This window comes from Schistocerca cancellata, chromosome 2 (genome assembly GCF_023864275.1).
Source record: "Schistocerca cancellata isolate TAMUIC-IGC-003103 chromosome 2, iqSchCanc2.1, whole genome shotgun sequence".
NCBI lineage: Eukaryota > Metazoa > Arthropoda > Insecta > Orthoptera > Acrididae > Schistocerca > Schistocerca cancellata.
This window is the reverse complement of record NC_064627.1, coordinates 402,040,138-402,063,135: the sequence shown is the minus strand read 5'-3', so window position 1 is coordinate 402,063,135 and position 22,998 is coordinate 402,040,138. Positions and strand designations below refer to the sequence as shown.

Here is a 22,998-nt window from a genome sequence, read left to right as displayed (position 1 = left end):
GTCATTGGGAATCTGGACATACGAATGTGCACTGTAAGGCGAACTATGCATTTTAGTATGGTTCACGAAATTCCAATGCTCTTGGAGTATCCTCTGATGTCTTGTTTCTTTTATGACAAGAGGTAAGATCTTTTGATGTTTTACTCATACGAACATACGGGCTTCCTACGTCAGTATACGCGCAAACGCGGTGACGCCTCTATCTAAACCATTAAATTTTCCTGTTGGTGGAATTCGAATTTATACTTTCGCAATATGAAAATATGCGGCCTACATGATGCTGCACATCAAAGATCTTTCCAAAACGAGTTTTTTGCCCTGAGTTTCGTTTTCTGAAGTGCCGGGAAATTCTACACTGCTGTATAAAACCATATCCATTCAAAGGATACGTCTTACAGTTCCAAGGGAAAGTATACCACTATTTAACATGGAAGAAGTGTATTTTCACCTGGGAGAAAATGAATTTTTAACCGAGAGATTCGGGAAAAATCCGGGAATTTCTTTTCCTTGTGCGTGTATACACCCTGTGCACACCATTGGCCGATGTCGTTTCACCACCTTTTCTGGTCTTGCATTCTTCGTCTTTGTTCCAGCACTTGTGGTTACATCAGAACAAACTTGGCAGTTCATTGTGTGAGACATGTAGTTGCACTTTTGTAAAAAAGTTCTAGAGAAGCACACCAGCACAGAATAAATTATATGTTGTATGTATCTTCTGAGCTCTTTATTATTGACACAAGAGACCTGAAACAAATCATGTACATCAGCTAATGTCACTGAAAAGAAACCTGCGCTCCTCTTCTCATGTGTCCCCTACTATTCTCTCTCTCTCTCTCTCTCTCTCTCTCTCTCTCCCCCTCCCTCCCTCCCTCCCTCCCTCTCAACCATATTTACGTAAACTCCAGCAGACTAATAAAAGCACTTAAATGATTTTTTAATTTTTGTTAATGTTAAAGTATTTATCGGAAAATTAAGTCTCAATTTTTTTTTTTTTTTTTTTTTTTTTTTCTTTTTTCCAGTTGTGTTACATATCCCAACTCACATTTGGAATAAATGACCATACATAGTTGAGGTTTCCATGGTTTCTCCAACACATGCATGGCAAACGCTAAATGATTCCTTTGAAAGGACCACAGCTGAGTTTCCTCCCATCCTTGCGCATTCCAAGCTTGTGCTCCTTCTGTAATGATGCTGATTGTCAACAGGACATAAAATGCTAATCTTCCTCCATTCCTTCTTCAAAGATTTTGATTTGTTATTATTGACCAAGCATTATGTTTGAAGATATTTCATCCTATCTGAGAAATGTTTGATGTTAAATCAGTAGAACTTCAAATTTATCACTTTTGTCTACTATTTTTATTATTTTTGTTTACTTTTCAGTTTGTGTGCCGGAGGAATTTCAAAGAATTGCAATTTTCTGAAATTGTTTCATTTCTTACACAAAATGGTGTTGTAATAAGAAATGGTGTAACAGAGGCTCGTTACATACATTGGAAATTCATCAAACTGTGGCTCGTAAACACTCGTAGACTACGCCGTTTGAGCAGGGAGAAACTGAAGCCAAGTATGGCAAAGGGCTTGCGCGTAGTTGGACCTAAAAAAGAAGTTGTTACAGAGGGAGAGAGGAAGATTAAAAAGAAAAAAGGACAAATGCTTTATCAACTGAAAAAGAGGAAAGCAGAGCGTAACGGACAGCAACAAAAACAGAAACAAAAGCTTCGAAAAGTTCAGTTGCAATCAGGTAAAACAAAAAGTAGTGTAATAAAAAGAAACAGGTATAGATTTTCACTCAAAACGAAGTCTCACTTACGTGCTGAACTGAAGGCGCATATAAAATCCAGTTCCTCTGGAGTAAATGTGAACTCAGATGCTGAACAGGCAGCTGTGGTCCCAGAAGATTCTAAAAAGACTAATAACTCATGCTGTAGCCAGAAAGATGACACTACAACAGACAGTACAGATGCAAACATTCATCTTTCTGAAGCCATTTCAGATAACAGTTATCCTCAACATCCAGTTGAAGCTAATAATGTAAAAACTAATCCAGTTTTAGTGGATAGCTGTTCTTTGCACAAAACAAATGATGTAAATACCCTTGAAGATCCTCAAATTACTGATGATGGAGTAACCTCTCCAAAAAAGACTGAGGAACACAAATCTGTGACTGTTTCAAACACTGAAGGAACAACAGCAACTAGTTTGCCTCATAGCTCTAATTTGGATAGTTGTGGCAGCTCCAACAGTAGGTGTCATCTTCCAGAGAGTAGTGTTGTATCAGAAAAAGGCAAGACATGTAAAATTCCAAATAAAAAATCTACAGAAGTCAAACAGGAAAATGTGGAAGTCCAAAGACCAAGAAAAAGGAAAAGAAATGAAATTTCAAGAAAACAAAAGATTGAAATGGATAAATCAGCAAAAGTAATGGAACTGAAAGCAGCTGCAAGAGAATTGGAGAACAGGTAGGATACTTAAAAACTACATGTTAATCTAATTGATTACATGGTATTGTTCACTTACTATGATGTGTACATACAGCCTAGCAACCCTGAAAATTGTAAAATTGATACCATAATGATTCTTTTAATTATTTTTTACGTGTTACTCCCTTTCCATTCATACTCACACTCCCAGGGGTGAAATGTACTCGGGGCTCTCCATCATCCTTGCAACAACAAAAGCTATGGAGTTGATTATAATATCAGTAATTCTTGGATATTTTTGTGTGTCACTTGGTGTCTACCCCCGTACCCTCTTTTAGCAATTCTGTGGGTGTTTTACCTCCACAATTTTCAGTTTTTTTCTGAGATAGTAACTCATGTTTGTACCAGTTCTGGTTGAATTTGCTCCAAATGTTCCATAGTTGTGATTTCCATGTCTTACTACCACCATCCCCAGCCTTAGGGACTGAATTTCATGACAATTGTTACCAACCAGGTCAGTAATCCTAAAAGCTATTGTTTCAACATTAATAAAGTTCACTTTGCATCACCCAATATGCGCCAGTTGCTGATTCATGTGCCACTGTTACCTCATCAGTATGGATGAAATGTCATCAGAACTGTCACTAATCACCAAACAGTCCCAAAGACCACTGGATATGACCCTGACACCCATTATTTTGTAATAGTAAGTCAGTGCTGTGCATGAAACCATACTGTGTCTTGCAGTAATGCAGATGATTTGTTGGGCTTTCCATTTTGTGATCCGATTGCATTGCCCAATATTCTCTCATCACTGTAGGTAGTCCTCTCCAAACCACAATTCCACATGCGTGCTACTGTTGTAATTGCATACCATGTACAGCCACAAGTGTCATAGCATGACAAACTTGTTGACCAGAGATAAATAATTCTATCCTTTTTGAACTCTCCACGTACTTACTCACCCTTTTGCACTGATTAAGGCACTTGCTTTAATTTTTTCTTTTTTTTTTTTCACAGCTCTGCATTGACTATTGAGCCTACACCGTCTCTACAAATCTTAGTTACATACGGCTGGTTTGCTGTTCTTCACATCCTCTAAATTTGGCTTACGTAAGGTCATTCTTTATGGGTGTTGCAGCTTTTGTATGTGCCCTTGTGGTGGGATTCATGGAACAGGATGTGTGAATGAATATAACTAAAAACTTTCCACCCAAACAGGGACCTGTAGGTCCAACAGTACCTACGGTTGCCATGTCATACTCAAGCAGTAGGTGTCACTGGATGCAGATATGGAGGGGCATGTGGTTGGCACACTGCTCTCCTGGCATTGTCAGTTTTCATGACTAGCCACTACTTCTCCATCAAGTAGCTCCTCAACTGGCCTCACAAGGGCCGAATGCACACTGCTTGCCAACAGCTCTCAGCAAACCCAGATGGTCATCCATCCAAGTGCTACAGCACTATCTGATCAGATGGGAACTGATGTTACCACTGTGGAAGACTGTTGGCTAAGAATGAATGAATGAATGTATATTGTCTGAGATACATACTGTACTCAAATTCGACTACAATATTTTATTTTCCCAGTTAAGCTTCTTCGTATTCCCTTGTAAAGTAGATATGAATTTTCCGTATTTCATGCATTTTGTGCTAATTTCCATTTTTTGTGAAAACTAAGCTAGTAACAAAAGATTTCAACTTAAGTTAAGGGCATTGGTGTGGTGCTTTATTGATATAAAGAAGTGTGCGCTTAGATCCAATTGTGTAATAACAAATAACTGTATGTGTATGGTGTTTTGTGTTTATGTGTGTGTGTGTGTGTGTGGGGGGGGGGGGGGATGTTTCTTAATATGTTGGTCAATTGTTCATGGTGACTTTCATCCATTTCTTAGTGTAGGCTGAGGTGTCTTTGTTGTACAGTTGTATAAAATTGCCTGACACTGTATTTCTTTCTGGTCAGTGAGCAGATCCAGATTTTGATGCGACCATGGATAAGAATAAATGGTACATTAAATAGGAGAATACTGGATCGCTTGCTGGGAGCCATTCTTGGACACTGCATGTCCAAACCAGGAAATACTATAGAGAGCATTGCTGAACGGTTTTCACCAGCAATACAACCCTTTCATGTGAGGGAACTTCTGGAGGTAAGAAAGAAATTCACAGATTCTCTCTTTCCAACTCTGCTTTGTTTTATTTTATTTATTTATTCTTGGCAAAATATTTGTATTTGATATTAACTAGTTACAGTAAAAAAAGGATAGAAAGACTCAAACTTACCAGGTTTCCCAAGCAAAGACAAAACTAAAAGTAAAGTTTAGCTTTTTTAACCACAACTCTATTCACCTGGCAAGTGAGAATAAGAAAATGGTAGGATTAGTGTGATGCTAAAATGAAGTAGAATTGTCAGTAAACATTCTCTGTGAAGGGAGACGTAGCACGCCATTTGAGGGGAAAATCAACAATTTTGGGTCAATTGAACCTACCAATACAACATGTTAGCACTGCCCTGTGACGTAATAAAGTTGTGGCATGTGACATTAAATGTATGCCAACTTAGCGAAGCGTGTGGTCTAGGTTAGGTTGAAAGGTGTCCTTCTGTTCCCATAAAATTCATACTGGTTCTTTACCTCATCATGTTCTACAGTGACGTACAAATCTTTTGGTCATTATGGTAAATAGTACTAAGTACATATCTTGATGAAGGCCACTTACTGTATTGTTTGGAATGCTGGTATACCATTTTACAATATGATGCAGTCTGCTACCCAGAAGAATTGTTTGGAAATTAACTGTGACCAAGGAAGGCCACAAACTTACAATTTGCTACTGAGATTCTGCAGAGGCTCAAGAATGAATCTTTTGCTTTACAACACAATCTGTACTGTTTTGAAAGTTCTTGGCAGATTAAAACAGTATACTTGACCAGGACTCGAACCAATTACCTTAACTGCAGGCAACTCACTCTCTAAGAAAACTGGCTGTGAAAGACAGTGTTCCTTGTTCATGTGCCAGTATAGCATACAATATTTATCTGGCTGGAAATTTCTGTAGATGCTGTTTAGGTCAGTTTACTTCTAGTGTTGTTGTTGTTGTTGTTATGGTCTTCTGTCCAAACACTGGTTTGATGCAGCTCTCCACACAACTCTTTACAGTAAAAACCTCTTCATGTCCAAATAACTACTGCAACCCATATCCATTTGAACCTGCTCACTATACTTATCTCACTTTGCAGTTTTTATCCTCTCATACTTCCCTCTAATACTAAACTGATGATTCCTTGATGTCTCAGAATGTGTACTATCAACCAATCCCTTCTTTTAATGAAGTTATGCTACAAATTTCTTTTCTCTCTAATTCTGTTGAGTTCCTTCTCTTTAATTACATGATCAATATTTCTGTTGTACCACATTTAAAAAAGCTTATATGCTCTTCTTGCCTGAACTGCTTATTGCCCACAGTTGACTCACATACAAGGCTACATGACAGACAGATACCTTCAGAAAAGACTTGCTAACTGTAAAGTTATATTGTGTGTTAACAAATTTCTCTTCTTCAAAAACTCTTGTCAGCCTACATTTTGTATACTTTCTATGTTGGCCATCAACAGTAATTTTATGGCCCAAATAGCAAGACTTATCAACTACTTTTAGTACCTAATTTCCTAATCTAATTCCCTGAGCATCACTTGATGTAATCTGACTACATTTATTTACCATTTAGTTAATGTTCATCTTGTATCCTCATTTCAAGACCCTGTCCAATCCATTCATCTGTACTTCCATGTCCTTTGCTGTCTCTGCCAGAATTGTGATGTCATCAGCAAACCTCAAAGTTTTTATTTCTTCTCCCTGAACTTCAATACTGTCTCCAGATTTCTCCTTGCTTTCCTTCGCAGCTTACTCAGTGTAGAGACTGTATAATCTTGAGTATACACTACAACCCTGCCTCACTCCCTTCTCAACCAATACTTCCCTTTTATGCCCTTCAAGTCTTATGAGTATAACTGTCGTCTGGATTCTGTACAAGTTGTAGACAACATTTTGTCCACTGTATTTTACCCAACCAAACTTCAGAAACTGAAGAGTGTTTTCTGTTCAACATTCTCAGAAGCTTCTACAAATGCTATAAACCTAGATTTGCCTTTCCTTAACCTATATTCTGAGATAAGTCATAGGATCAGTATTATTTTGCACATTCCAACATTTCTCTGGAACCCAACTGATCTCCAGTGTCAACTTCTACCAGTTTTTCCATTCCTCTATAAGTAATTCATATAATTTTTTTGAAACCAGGGCTTATTAAACTAATAGTTTGGCAATATTCACAAAATCAGCACCTACTTACTTTGTTACTGGATTTATTATGTTGTTCTTGAAGTCTGTGAGGGTACTTCCCCTATTTTATATACCCTGCACACCGGATGGAACTATTTAGTCATTGCTGGCTCTCCAAAGGAAATCATCAGTTCTGAGGGAACATCATCTAATCCAGGGTCCTTGCCTTGGCTTAGGTCTTCAGCGCTCAGTTAAATTTTTCTCACAGTATCGTAGCTCCTATCTCAACTTCAACTTCCCTTTCTACATCATCAACTTCAAGTTCATTTCCCTTGTACAGTAGCTCCTCTAAAATATTCGGTCCACTTTTCAGCTTTCCTTTCTTTGCTTAATACTGGTATTGCAACTGGGGCCTTGGTATTCATACATTTGCTTCTCTTTTCTCCAAAGGCCACTAGCCAATTGTGCGTAGCCATTTTGCACTTCTTGTCAATCTCGTTTTTTAGACATTTGTATTCCATTTCACTTGCTTGATTGGCTGAATTTTTATATTTTCTCCTTTCATTATGGAAATTCAATATCTCCTGTGATATCCAAGGATTTCTACTAGGTCTTGGCTTCTTACCTATTTGATCCTGTACTGCCTTCACTATTTCATCTCTCAAAGCTACCCATTCATCATCTACAGTATTCCTTCCCCTGTTTCAGGCTGTCTGCTTCTAGTGTAGTATCTCTAAATGTTACCCTAGAAATTGTGTCATAATAGAGAAAGAACTAGAAGTTCATAATGTTATACGCACCATTACAAAGCTATGGCATTGTGTTGAAACAACTTTCTGATACATTTTCATGGTATTTGTCAAGAACTACATATGATAAAAGATGGTGAGAAGTTTTGATGTCCTCCTTACCTGTATCCTTGAATTCATGCGTAAATGCTCTCCCTGATACATGTCACATTAGGTAGCAGCTGTCTCTGATAATATGTTTGTGGTTGGGAAAAGAAATCCTAAGGGAAAGTGACATACATGAGCAATATGATACACACTATGTAAATGAAGAAATAGAAAAATTTGTAAACAGGAGTCCTTGCCAAATAGTGCCTTGTTTGTTTATTGACAGTTATAATATGAAACTGCTCACTTGAATATCGTTATTAATTAATTTTGTGGCCTGTGTTGCTAAATTAGGAAAAATGCAACTCACCATATGGCAGAGATGCTGAGTTGCAGATAGGCACATTTCATCTTGCATTTTCCGTTGCTTAAATTAGTAAAAATTGATACTGAGTATGTTCATTACATTATTCATGTGAGAATGAGGCTTTTGTCTGTATCTGTTATATCCTTCACCGAGGTGTGATACTGGTAGTGGTTGAGTCCACACATTAGAATGACAATTCTTTGTTTATTGACAATGAACTAAACTCAGTACAGCTTAGAGGATAAAAGTCCATCCTTTAATACAACTTAAAAGTCCATTTCGATGATGTGTAGCAGGTGCCCACTATGATAGAGCCCACAAACATTGGTAGTAGTGGTGAGCTAGGATGTGCCCAGGCACTGTACCATGTGGCTGTGAGCTCATGGGCCATTTAGGCACATGTCTAGTGTCGAGAGCGACTGATTGTTGTCCAGCGGTCGTTGATCCCGGCAACTGGTGACAACCACCACCAGATTTCGCAAGCCATGTTGCCAAAGAAACGTAAGCTGAAGACCTCCAAAAAGGACACGAAGAAGCTTGCGCTCTTGTCTTTCTGTGGCTCAATAGCAGGAAAGATTAGCTGGCTTCTAAAGAAGCATAAAAGTAATACGGTTTTCAGGGCATCTGCCAAAATTCTAAAATCCAACAGCTAATGAGGCCTGTGAAAGACGATGTTCGACTTGGAGCACCAAGATTGTATAAAATACCATGTGGATCTGGACAGTTCTATATCGGACAGACTGTATGTACTATTGAACAGCGCCGCGTGGAGCACGAGAGATGTTTCCGCCCGCACCATCCTGAGAAATCAGAGGTAGTGGAACATGCTTTAAAAAACGGACACCATATTGCATTTGCTGAGACATCTGTTATTACGTGGACTACTTGTTTTTGGGACTGTGTTATAAAAGCAGCAATAGAGTTAAAAATTTCTGACAATACTCTCAATAAAGATGGTGGCCTGCGGCTAAACAGAGCTTGGAACCTGGCCACTGGAAAGTTGAAGCAGGCGCAGCGAGTGCGCAATGAATACTGTGGTATCTGCCATCATTCCACCACCGGCCGACAGCGGCGGGCATACGCGGACCGGGCATATACACTCATGCTCATAAATTAAGGATAATTGCAGAATGTGGTGCACACAATGTGGCACTACACAAAACTGGCACTAATAGCATAGGCACATAGGGAACACACACGACACAGATATGTAAGTCCATGGTATTGGCGATAAGTTGAGAAAACTGTCCTGAAACACATATGCTACAAAGCACTACTGTTTCCTGCACACATACCCCAACATAAATGTGGGATATGATCACCATGCACATGTACACAGGCCACACAACAGGTTGGCATACTCTGGGTCAGGTGGTCTAGCAGCTGCTGGGGAATAGCCTCCCGTTCCTGCACCAGTGCCTATCGGAGCTCCTGAAGTGTCGTAGGTGTTTGAAGACATGCAACAATATGTCGATCGAGAGCATCCCAGACATATTCGATGGGGTTTAGGTCTTGAGAACAGGCAGGCCACTCCATTTGCCTGATATCTTCTGTTTCAAGGCACTCCCCCACGATGGCAGCTCGGTGGGGCCGTGTGTTATCATGTATCAGGAGGAAGGTGGGACCCACTGCACCCCTGAAAAGGCAGACATACTGGTGCAAAATGATGTCCCAATACACCTAACCTGTTACAGTTCCTCTGTCAAAGACATGCAGGGGTGTACATGCATCAATAATAATCCCACCACACACCATCAAACCACAGCCTCCATACAGGACCCTTTCAAGGACGTTAAGGGGTTGGTATCTGGTTCCTGGTTCATGCCAGATGAAAACCCGGCAAGAATCACTGTTCAGACTATAACTGGACTCGTCCATGAATATAACCTGGGGCCACTGCTCCAGTGATCATGTACTGTGTTCTTGACACCAGGCTTTACGCACACTCCTGTGACTAGGGGTCAGTGGAATGCACCTTGCAGGTCTCCTGGTGAGTAAACCCTGTCTGTTCAGTCATCCGTTGACTGTACGTCTGAAGACAACTGTTCCAGTGGCTGCAGTAAAGTCCCGAGCAAGGCTACCTGCAGTACTCGATGGTCGTCTGCGGGCACTGATGGTGAGATATTGGTCTTCTTGTGGTGTTGTACACTGTGGACGTCCCGTACTGTAGCGCCTGGACATATTTCCTGTCTGCTGGAATCGTTGCCATAATCTTGAGATCACACTTTGTGGCACACAAAGTGCCTGTGCTGTGACCTGCTGTGTTTGACCAGCCTCCAGTCGCCCTAGTATTCTACCCTTCATAACGTCATCAATATGTGTTCTTTGAGCCATTTTCAACAAACAGTCACCATTAGCACATCTGAAAACACCTGCACGCTTACTTGCTGCACCGTACTCTGACATGCACCCACACACCTCTGCGTATGTGGCCTGCTGCCAACGCAACTGTGCGACAACCGCAGGTCAAATGCACTGCATGGTCGTACCCTGAGGTGATTTAAACCCACAAATCACCCACCAGAGCATTGTTTCACCATGTATCAGCATTATCCTTAATTTATGAGCATGAGTGTAGATTTGCCGACTGTCTGCGTAGTCCATTTCATGATGACCACTAGAGGACCAGTGTCACAAGATGGAAGCGAGTCTCCACTCGACACCTGGCGCCACCACACGCCGTATTCCCGGACTACCAGGATGCAATATAGGCCACTGCAACAGCATTGTACAGCCAGTCCTACGCCTGCCTTTGCTCGTACACTGTGTGATCAAAAGTATCTGGACACTGCTGGAAGCCTGAGAATATTTTATCGTGCCACTATCTGATTGGTAGCGACAGCCACAGTCATTGTCGCCTGACTTGAGGTGGCTGATGATTGATCTGGAGCACATAACATAACTGGCTGTCGATGGGTTGAGCAGTGACCTAAGTACCCGTCAGCGAAGGAATACAGGCTTGACTTCACAGGGACACACAATTTCAGACACACAAATAGGTGCTTGCAACTGCAGTGCTGTTTATTTTGACCCAGACGCCTTGTATTGGTGCAACTTGTGCTCCCAGACATTGTGGCAGCTGCAGGAGGCTTGATGGTAAATAACCTAGCAAATTTTCTGTTGATAAACAACTGCGTAAGGGAAAGCAGGGACCATGCGTGGTCTGGAAATCACATCCTTGAGTGCTCCCACTGCCCATCAAAGAGATGGTGCAGTCATCTCAGAGCAGCACAGCAACTGTGGGAGGAGCCACCAAGCAGCCACCAGAGCAAACAGGAATGAAACAACAGGACAATCAGTCATTGTGCAAACATGTGTCTAAGAAGTGACCACAGCTCGCCTGATACTGTATGCATAAAAAGACTCAAAAGCAAGTTGTGTGAATTATACAGAACTGAATCAGTGATGAGCACAAAAAAATTATCCTCATGAGAGAAGCACATTATGTCCATGTATGGGAATGGAAGCTGGCTCCCATAGGCAGTGATGGGGAAAGCCTGGCAGTGGCAGGACTGGCAGTGGAGTTTCCAAGAAGTCACAACCCAAGGCCTGGAAGAACATGAGGGATTGGCAGCACTAGCAGGGATGGCTGGGCCAACTGCAGGATTGCCACAAAAGTGATGGCTGGGAACAGCATTGAGAGAGCTGGCCATGACAGGATCGGCAGTGACTGCAGAAGCTGTCATATGGGCGGCTACAGTGGCACCAGCGGGAATGGTTGCACTGACCACCTGCATGGCCTCAGAGGAGGCAGTAGCAGTCATGAAAGGTGTCACGAGGCTCAATGACAACAAGGCAGCAGGCCATGACAGGGCAGGCAAGAGATTGGGCACTGGCAACGATTGGGCTGTTGATAACCCAGGGTGTATACGACCCGGGAAATCCGGGAAAAACCCGGGAATTTTTCAGAATTCCGTGAATTTTTCATTGTTTTAGCTTTCAGTTAAATTTTTGTAATTTTGACTGCAGAATTGATTCTCTAGCAAAGAATGTTATTGTATCCTGCTACTGGAGAATGATACTGCAGCAATAAAATATAAACGAGAGGGAAAAAATAAAACTTTAGTGGCAAAGGAAATGTGCAATTTACAACAACAAAAAACCGTGCACGCACAAGCGCCTGCAAATAGCTAAAATATGTCAAAGGCCGTTGGGCGCAGACTGTAATTCTTCGTAACAATAAACTGCTTGCTATGAGCATGACGTCACAACTGTTCACATTAGGTTCGTTTGACCAATTGCCAGCTGTCTGTTGCGCATGCGCATTTGACTGACGTATAAGCAGTCCTGCTACTTGAAGTTTGGCTGTTAGCTATTTCAGTAGTAGCAGCAAGCAGCCAGATGCAAACGAGAAAAATTTTTCTCGCGCACCCTAGCTGCCAGATTCACGCTTGCACAGGTAGGGGGTTAACCTCCACGTGACCCCTGTTTACGTTAAGTGATTTCGCTGCTTCTCTTCGTGTACAGCTCCCACGTCAAATGAAAACAAGATGGATTTCTGTGGCTGGGAGCTATCAAATGAATTAAAATACGTTCACATAATTACGGGGGGGGGGGGGGGGGGGGGGGGGGGGCAAAAATAAAATAAAATCAGAAAACTGAAATTAATAATATATTTCCAAGTTTGTAGCAGTCAAGCATTAATCGCCTTGCAGAACAGTGAAGTTATTTTTGCAAGTTTGCTAAAGAAATTTTGCTTTATTAATCTTTCCGCCAAGGCAATCATTTTATTTGAAATGAAGTGTTTCATTCTACAGTATTGGCTAGTTCCAACTGTTCGCTGAATTTCAAGTGCACGTTATCATCTTCTGCCATATATGGCATTATGCCATAATAAAGAACCAAAAATGAGATCGTAGAGTACTGGTACTCCAAGAATATTTACATCCCAAAAACCACACTGAAAAGCTTAATATCAGATGGGACCTACTTCATTGTGAATCTGGAAAAAGCCAATTTGCACTTCTAGCCGAATTATGCATTTTAGTATGGTTTACGAAATTCCGATGCTCTTTGGAGTATCCTCTGATGCCCTGTTTCTTTTATGCTGTAATGTAAGCTCTCTTAGTGCTTCATACACACAAACATACGGGCTTCCTACACCACTGCAGTTGCACACGCACAATAATGACTGTTTTCTGGCGCTCTCTGGCAACTGGTAAATCAAACCTATTTCTAACAGTCTCCGGATAGTATTGCAAATGGTGGTTAGAAAAGCGTTACCTTCAAAGTAAATTTCTTTTTACTTAAGATGAATTATGTTACGTGTGAGAAAGTGGAATGGATATCTAAATCACAGAGGGTTCGAAACTGAACAGTTTGAGGACCAGCCACTTACAAGAATTTCGAGCCGAGACATTTATGTCATAATTTTAAATTTACTGGCACATTTGTGTGATGTGTCTTAAAGTATAACATACGCAAAAAATGATCAATATTACATGTGAAAGCTTAGCTTCTGTTGTAGCGTGTTAATCTTAGAGACTAATATTATATGTGAAAGCTTAGCTTTTCTTGTAGATATACGGTACTGTGTACATTAATGTAAACCATTAACTTTTCCTCTTGCGTGTTCGCGCTATGTAACCAGTGATCTTGCTATTGGCTGACTATAACATGTGTCCTATGCTCTGTATAGCTGCTGTCATCGACTGACGAGATCTTGTGGGTTGAGACATGACTCGCTTACAAAAAGGACATCACAACGTCGGTTTCAACGCTCCGGAAACTAACGCGCTGTGTTTGATGCAATTCGAATTTATACTTCCGTAATACGAAAATATGCAGCATATATGTTGCTGCAAATCAAAGGTCTTTCCATAACTCCTCTCCTTTCTTTTATTAAAAGTCTCTCCAAAAGTTCTTTGCCCCGTCTTTTCTTTTTTTTCCGGGAAGTTCTACGCGATTGTATAAAGCGTTAACCATTCAAAGGATTGATAAGTTTTACAGTTCCGAGGGAAAATCTACGGAAAACCTACTGTCACTTAGCACAGAAAAAGTGTATTTTCGCCCGGGAAAAAGCATATTTTTTAAACGGGATATCCGGGAGAAATCCGGGATTTTTTTTTTCCTTGTCCCCGTATACACCATGTAACCGAGGGCCAGCTGTAATGACTGGACTCCAATCATCGCCATGACCAGACCAGGGTGACTGGACCGAAGCTAAAGGGCCAATTGCAAGAAGCTGGTGTCTGATGGTGTGTTGTGCAAATGCTAACCTGATACCAGAGGACTTCTATCAGAGAACTCTGTGAACTTGCAATATAGTGCTGCATGGCTTGACAACATTGTAAACAAACTTGACAGAATGTGAGTCAGCTTGCCACACACAAGATCCTAGATGTCCTGTCCAGATACTGGTTCTGATTACACCCACTGGAACACTGAGAGAGAGACTGTAGAACTTGAGTGAGCAGGGAGATGGTCCAGAGTTGCCTGATCCTTGAATGGAAAAGCTTTGGACAATTATTCCTCTGGTGGCTGAACAGGCATGGTACGCAGAAAGGTGAGAAATACACCAAGGAACTACTGAGAACTATGCAGATCGACATCAACAAGAGAATGCACATTGGACAACACATATATAGACCACCCGAATTATGCTGAAGAGAGAACATTGCCAAGAACTTGCATCTACTAAGAAACATTAACACCAGGTGCAGAACAAAAGCCTTCTGAAAGGGAGACGACCATACAAATGAACCCAGATATGGAACCCAAGAAAGAAACATTACATTTCCAGTACACAGGTGGATACACTCGCACAATAGTCAGATCTGAATACAGGCTGTCACAACAAAATAACATGAATATGCTGTCCCATCCAGACTAACTAGCTCTCAAGTGAAAATGCCATTTGCATGAAGAACATGCAAACAGTTGACAAAAAAAACCTGCTCCAGTGAAAATGAATGCAGGCACATGAGGAAACACTGAGACACACATGAAGAAGCTGCCTTGTATGTGTCCTGTCTGATCACCACCACCCTGAGAAAGAGGGCTGGCCATAGCTGCATCATCTGGGCAGATAGCGACGTGGTATGGCAGCATTGAGCTTGGCATGGAGAAGTGTGCTAGTCAGGTGCCAGATGAGACCAGAAGCTGGCATTGCAGCCAGTGAACCTTGAGCTGGCTTTGAAGTACGCAAATAATGAGCAGGCACTGTAGCAGTACACCATTATCGTCTTCGCCAGTGTTGCATATTGCAGACAAGGGAGCAGCACTGTAACACAGTATATTGCAGACAAGGAAACAGCACTGTAACATGAAAACATTATCCTTGTCACAACTGTAGTATATGGAGACAATGGAAGGGCAGTGAGACATGAAACCTTTATCCTCAGTGCCATTGTAGTCGTCCACAGCTCATGGTCGTGCGGTAGCATTCTCGCTTCCCGCGCCCGGGTTCCCGAGTTCGATTCCCGGCGGGGTCAGGGATTTTCTCTGCCTCGTGATGACTGGGTGTTGTGTGCTGTCCTTAGGTTAGTTAGGTTTAAGTAGTTCTAAGTTCTATGGGACTGATGACCATAGATGTTAAGTCCCATAGTGCTCAGAGCCATTTGAACCATTTGAAGCCATTGTATTACACGAGGAAGAGGGAAGAGCACTGTAACACAAAACCATTAACTTCATTGTCACTGTTGTATTCTTGGCCTAGAGGTGTGACTGGTAGTGATCGAATTCACACATTGCAATGACAACCCTTGTTTATTAACTGTGAACTAAGCTCAGTACACCTTAGAGAACTAAAGGCCACAGCTGAGTATACCTTAAAAGTCCATCTCAGTTATGTGTAGTGGGTGTGTACTGTGGTAGAGTCCACCATCATGGATATTGGTGATGAGCCAGGAGATGCCAAGGATAATCAGCAGCACAGTACTATATGGCTGTGTGCTTGTGGGCTGTCAAACTGCAGGTCTGGTCTTTGGGAGTGACTGACAGATGTTCAGTGCTTATGGTTGAGATGAAGGCATGAGAAAGCACTGTTTGATGGGCAGCAGCAGTAGCAGGCATTGTGGTTCAAAGCATAAACTCAAGGCTGTTGATACTCAGTCTGGAGCCCAGAGTTGAACTGACTGTAGAGGGGTTGAGCAGCAAGTGCTGTTTACCATGACTTGCGCACCATGTATTGGCACAACTTGTGCCCCCAGATGTTATGGGGACCGCAGGAGGCTTAGCAATAAACAGCCCCATGAACATTCTGTTGATAAACAACCTCATAAGGTAAAACAGGCTGTGCCTCTCCCACAAAGCACATCTGTGAAGGCGGTGGCTGAATATGCAGGGGTCCAGCACTACATATACTACAATTTCATTACTGGCAAGACAGCAAAACAAATGTGGCAAATGGAGGTCACTTTATGGACAGTTTTGAAATTCTATTTTCTCATTGTCGTGCTGATGGTAAAAAGATTCTTGTTTGTATTAATGTCTGCTTTTGATATTGTGAGCCTGGCTTCAAGACTGAAGCATTGTTGCATTCTCCTGAGAAACATACACTAACATTCTTATGGGATTTAGTTAGTATAAAGAGAAAAATGAAGTAAAATATACCATTTGTTACCATCAACTGAGAATTCTACTGACAGGAGCTCTCCTGTCACACAGCAGCTTTTTTTTCTTTTTTTACTGATTATTATTATTATTATTATTAAATCATTGAAATTAAATCCTAAGTAATTCTTCTTACAGTACAACCCTTGCTACTATTGACTGTTTATGTTTTTAAGATACATAGATGGTGTTAGGAGGATTTGCAGTAATAATGAAGGGAGAGACATATTTTTTTTAAACAAACAAAGTGTGACTATAAAGAAGTTTTCCAAGTGATAGCAAAATTTAATTGTGGAAGGCAGTAATTACGTGGGGAAATAGTACAATCTCAGTATAGCACAATTTGTTGGGTACTTATAAGTTGCCTTTCTAAACACCCATTAATTTTAAGTACGGGAAAAGGGGTGGAGGTCAGCATAGCAGCCCTAGAATGTCACGTAAAAAGTGCATGATTTTGGAAGGGGAGCTTTCAAAAAATTATTCTTGTCAGTTTCCTGTTCTTGCAGTTTCATTTTTCAGCTTGAGCTTCTCAAATTACATCTCTCTTGTATTTCTGGCAAATTGGTGAAAGATAGAAGCATTTTGTTTGCTTCTTCTTCTGTAGAACTCATATGGAGCGCTTAGGATTTCCATGGAGAGACTTTGTAAATGAAATGATAAAATATAGTGTATATAGGTAGTTCCCTGCAACCATATTTCCTTTTGTTTCAATTTGAAAAACAGACCTTCTGCTGTGATTTTGACAATGTCATAAAAATAATTTTTTCTTGAAAAATCTTAAGCTATTTAAATGTGTGTTGTAATGAAGAAATGGGTGGCATAAGTTACTTGTGGCTAGCAGCTTTTCATTCTCAATTGTTTATTATATACTGATTCATTTTTTCCTGTAATATGTAAAGTATTCTTTGTGTTCTAGATTCTGTGGAAGATTGGCTGTGTTAAGATGTACACCATTCATAAATCATGGCCAGCTACGTTATTTTCATCACCATCAAATATAACTATATGTGAGTCCATTGATGGTAGCTGTTATTTATTCTTAATACCATTCACATAATTTTTATTTCAAGTATTGGGAACAAGTTTTCTTTGTTTAAATAACCTCAAAAACGCAGTTTGTACCTATCTGTAATTTACATACAATTGCTTACAGTGCCTGCTGATGGAAGCGAAAGTAGTGCTGATATCGTAGTTGATCCACAACCAGATGCTGTTACAAGATTGGGACAGTTCATTGGAAAGAAGACATATTCAAAGGACTTCTTAAGTTGTTAGCACTAATTCATTATGACTGTCCTCAAATTTATATATCTTTTTTTCAATGTATATGTTATTTTTTCTACTTTTGGTGACATATGTAATGCATATTTATACTGTGTACAGTACGATTTATAATCCAATCATTGTAGGCTAGTTTAAATGCAACTCTGTGTAAATAAATAAAGACCATTACATTATCATACTTCAGTCTTTAACAACTCTGGCTATACCACAGGGAAATTATTGAATGAAGATAACTAACTGAAAATGGTCAAATGTAGTGATATAAATATTATTTTTTATATATTTTTTGAAGTTGGCATGTTTTATGTTTGTTCTGTTGAAATATTCCATATTGTGAATTTGATCTATGGAACAATGTGCTAATTAACTATTGATGATCAACTTAAAAATTAGATGTAACCCACCTTTTTCCATGTGCATCTGATGACTAACTGATACACTTGTTTTGCAATATAGTAAGTATTACACACAATATTAGACAGAACTGGAGGAAAAAAAGAAAGCAAAATGAGCAAGGGAAGCAAAGAGGATTTCTGGAAGATTGAAGGGGAATTAGAAGTAAAAAAGTGCCTCAGTAGATTTGAAAGGGGGTGTGATGTTCCTGTGGCAAATTAAATTCTGATTGAGAACTAAAGTTACTGTTATTCAGTTTTGCTCTTCTTATTATTTCAGCACACTCTCCAATCTCTATTGATCAAATTTTGTTTGTTGAAGTGCTACAATTATTGCTGGAAGTTGACAGTACAAAATCCAACATCCAACTTTAAAAATAAATACAATGCTTCTGTTAAACAGCATTTCATATACTTTACTCCTGTTTAGAATAACCATTCAAAACAAAAATACTTCATCATTAAAAACATCACAATTATATTGATAAGATTCATAGTCGGACTTAAACTAGTTGTCACTTAACAGCTCCCACAACCAATACATCATTGGAAGCCTGGCACTGCCGACTCCCAGCTGCTTTGCCACTTCCGCTATGCTGCACTGCTTAAAGCACTGTGCCAGCCAGTCCTCAGCTGGCCATTGTAGTGAGAGATTTGGGTGACATTTAGTTTCGCATACCTTGCAATATATGATGAAAGGAGTCAAAATATGAGTGGACTGAGAGGCTGCAGAAACAGCTATAGTTTCTTTGAAAAAGTGGTAGAGTGAACTACAGCTGCTCTACAAACCAGTGAATGATCACTGATAAGAAACTGCAAGGAGAAATTCATGAAAGAAGAATCAGATGAGTTATCCAAATTGAAGACACATGGGACGAAGAGGTGCCTCAAGAAGAGTGCCACAGATCTTGATTCTTTTCAGGAAGATGCAATTCATCGTTATATATATGGATCTCACTCAAGGAAGGAGTATCCGATACTCAAAAAGCTACATCCTACCCATGTAGCAGCAGAGGACCTGTTTCACTTTAGTAAATCATCCTCATTACTACTCGTGAAAAAGTTAAGATTCTACTATAAATCCATTTCTGGGTTCAAGTTATTTATGGAATGTCAAGATATTCCAGCCTGGCAATGCTGCTTTCTTAGAGAGTTAGTAGGGACAAATTTTGACAGTATTGTTTGATTTGAAACAGGTGAATGTGGTACAGAGTTTACAAAAAGACTGGACAGACAATACCAGCAGCTTTAGTACGGCAGCTTTGATCAGCAGCGGAAAAATAATAATTGTAGCACATGCCAGAAATTCAAAAGGTTTCATTTCCAGTAGTCTGCTATTATTCGTTTCAAAAAAATCTCTGCTGCCATGAAGATATGAACCACAATACTTTTGTGAAGTGGTTTGTAGACATTGTGATTCAATACATAATAAAAAAAACTCTATAATTGTCATGGATAATGCTCCATATCATTTAGCTATACAAGACAAGGCACACACAAAGGTAATGAAGAAAAACAGCATTGTTTGCTACCTAGAGAAATGGAAGATGTAGGTTAACAGTAACTTGACAATGGCAGAATTATTAGAACCTGTGTCGCAACACAATCCAAAGAACCAAAAAAGCAGACATAAAAGCTCAGATTGTCTCCCTATTGTTGTCACTACAACACAATAGAACTGATTTGGGCTCAGGTTAAACATCACATTACTGTAGAAAATAAAAAGTTTACATTGACCAAAGTGGAATGGCTTTTGAAGGGAGCAGTTGAAATAAGTGACACCAGAAGACAGGAAAAAATAGTGTATTGCGTTAAAGGTATGATACAGGAAGCATGGAAAAATGAAGATGTGTTGCAACAGTGCCCTGAAGACTTGATAATATCTGTCACTATGAGCAGCAACACTGATAGGTCCACTGACTCTGACTCTAAATTGAGTGTTCTTTTCCCATTGTTAAACATACAGTATATAGTGTACTGTAATGAACATCTTATTTCCATTAAATCTTGTGTTTGTAACTTAATTTCGAGCAATTTCTCTTCCATGTTGTGAGGCTAAAGAATACTGTTCACCCATCTACCATCATCTCCTTGTGGTAAGTTAGACTGCATTTTAAATGTATTTTATTTTGTGTAGACACGAAGACGTTATTTTTTTGTTTGTAATAGTCTTTGAGATAAGCGATGATAAGCAGGAAACTTTTCTGGTTGTGAAAATGTCTCATGTTTCAATAATCAACGTAACACTTGAACAAGTTCTAGCTATCACGCAGGCTTTCAAAGTTTCACTTGCAGCAGGCCAGCAATGAGAAACATGGGCGGTCATTGTAGCTGTCAGCATGTTAGGTGGTAGGCACCAGGCATCAGTAGACTTTGACGATGTGGATGTTGTGACAATACAGCCCACACGTAAAAAGGCCGCAGCCTGTCATCCATTTCGATCTCGCTCAGTGCGTTTTAAGAAACATTCTTGGGAAGACTGCCTCCATCATTGGGCAACTTGTCACAAGTGCAGTAAGTCGGGACACATTGCAGTAGTAAGTCAGTCTTCTACAATTCATTGTGGGTAGCAGTGAGAACAGCATATGGACATAAACTTAATCATTACCAGCAGTTCCAAGTGCTACAAATGGTTTATTGCAGCGCACATCAATGCTCAACTGGGTCTTCAGCAACTTGATGTTTAGTAAACTACAATAGGCAAATCACTCCTATCAGTGGTCAGTTCGTGATTGACACCAATTATAAAATTGCCATTTGACAAATAACTTTTCTGATAGTAGATAGCAGCTTAGCAGAAAATCTGTGTGTCATTTGGTTTTATAATCAGAGATACTGTTAACTTAGTATCAGATGAAGTGTCCTTTTAGGACTGAAAGGCATTATGTGAGGAATTTGTTGACATCTTCTGTCCTGGACTTTGTGGTGCAAGGGGCTCACGGCCAACATCATGCTTAAACCTTCAGCTCACCCTGGCTGTCACAAAATACGCTCTTTCCCATTAGTTTTCTGCGACCAGGTTAAAGAAGAACGTAGACTAACACAGCTGGATATCACTGAATCAGTTGTATCTAGTCAGTGGGCGATGCCATGGCTAGTCACCAAGAAGCCATCCAGAAAAGTGCAGCTATGTGATGACTTCAAAATCTCAGTAAATAAACAGACTCACATTGATTCATATCCACTACCACATCCAAATCAATTAATGGCCACACTCACTGCTGGAAGATATTACTTGAAAACTGTCTTGGCCAAAACCTACCTGTGACTTCTGCGTGATGAAGAGTCACAGTATCTCCTGCCAGTCAACACTCCTTTTGTATTCTGGATTGCAAATGCTCCTGCCCTGTTTCAATAACTTCTTGAACAATTAATGCAAAATATACCATGCTGTATCAATTATCTCGATGACATTGTAGTAACTGGAACTTCCACTGAGGCACATCTCCAGGACCTGTGTACACTGTTCTACACACTCCATGATGAAGGTTTAAAGTGTAACCTTGACAAATTTCAGTTCTTTCAGCCAGCAGTTGAATATTTTGCTGCCTTTCAGCCTGGCGAACAGTTAGTAGTTGCAGCTGTCACCTCAGACTATTGGATTGTGGCTGTCCTGGCACATCGGTATTCTGATGAAACTGAGCAACAAATAGCTTACACCTCCAAAACACTGATGGCAGTTCAAAGGAAGTATTCTGAGACTGAAAAAGAGTCCTTAGCCATTATACATGCACTCAAGAAATTCCATGACTTTTTGTACTGTGTGAAGTTTCATTTTACAAGCTGCTCATTTCGCTATTCAGACCCTCATAACAGCTCACTGTTAAAATGGCTCACTGGTTGCAGTGCTAGGCACTCATCTTAAGCAGTTCCGATTATGAAATTCATTTTCATACCGTGGATAAACATGAAAATGCAGATGCTCTCTCTCGGCTTCTAGTGGGTCCTGATCCATCATCCAATGAAGAAGAAATTCTGTGTTCCTACCTCGATGGGAAGCACAGGTCACAGTCAACATATTTCCCATTACAGGTAGTGCACCATGGCAGCCCCAAGTATGGACACTGTCTTACAACAAGTGCTTCGCAACATTCTGTGGGCATGGCCAGATCAGCTACCACAAAGGAAGGTGGATCCACTTTATCAATGTTTACAACCTTGACAACAGTTGCTTTTGGTTGGTGGTGTTGTGCTCCCGGGTACAGAACATATGTCAGCACAAATGGCTGTACTCCTCTCATTAGTGAATGACATTCTGCAGCTTCTCCATGCTGACCACTGAGGTTTGTCCAGGACAAAAATGCTGGTGCAGCGCCATGTATGCTGGCCAGGAATCTACAAACACATAAAGCAGATGGTCCACTTGTGCAACAACTGTGCCAAACAGCAGCTGGCTCCCAAGAAAACTTTCTTTCCGTGGCCTATGCCCATACACCAATGGGAATGGGTCTGTTTGGACTTCACTGTCCTCTTTCCGGAATCAAATTGGCTCATTGAGATTCATGCAAATTCCCACTTCCCATCTATAATCAGCCTCAGGTCCATGTTGGGACAGGACTGTCGCAGGCCACAGCATTATCAAAAATCTTTTCGATTGTAGCTATTTCCTGGACTTTGGTAACTGACAGTGGTCCCCAGTTTCCATCACACATCTTTAGGAACTTCCGTGTAACGGTTGGTATCCAACATGTTCAGGCCCCACCTTTCCATCCACAATTGAATGGTGAACCTGATTACCTGGTGTGCATCTTTAAAGTTCACATGCTCAAATACATCAGTGACTGAGCATCGGAAGATGCTTTAACTCAATTTTTAAGTTCTTACAGAGCTACACCAAAGGGTGATAAGAGCCCGGCAGTGTGT

At 40.5% G+C, this 22,998-nt stretch overlaps 1 protein-coding gene across 1 annotated transcript in view; it reads left to right on the top strand.

Annotated features, from left to right (window-relative positions):
* The window catches only part of LOC126161840 (general transcription factor 3C polypeptide 1), a 359,490-nt gene extending 341,010 nt beyond the window's left edge, over positions 1-18,480 (top strand). The window contains exons 29-32 of the mRNA XM_049917946.1: positions 1,384-2,462; positions 4,387-4,573; positions 17,376-17,466; positions 17,613-18,480. Coding sequence (XP_049773903.1) covers positions 1,384-2,462; positions 4,387-4,573; positions 17,376-17,466; positions 17,613-17,734 — 1,479 coding nt within the window. The 3' untranslated portion in view covers positions 17,735-18,480. The remainder of the gene's footprint in view (positions 1-1,383; positions 2,463-4,386; positions 4,574-17,375; positions 17,467-17,612) is intronic.
* Positions 18,481-22,998: the final 4,518 nt, after the last annotated feature.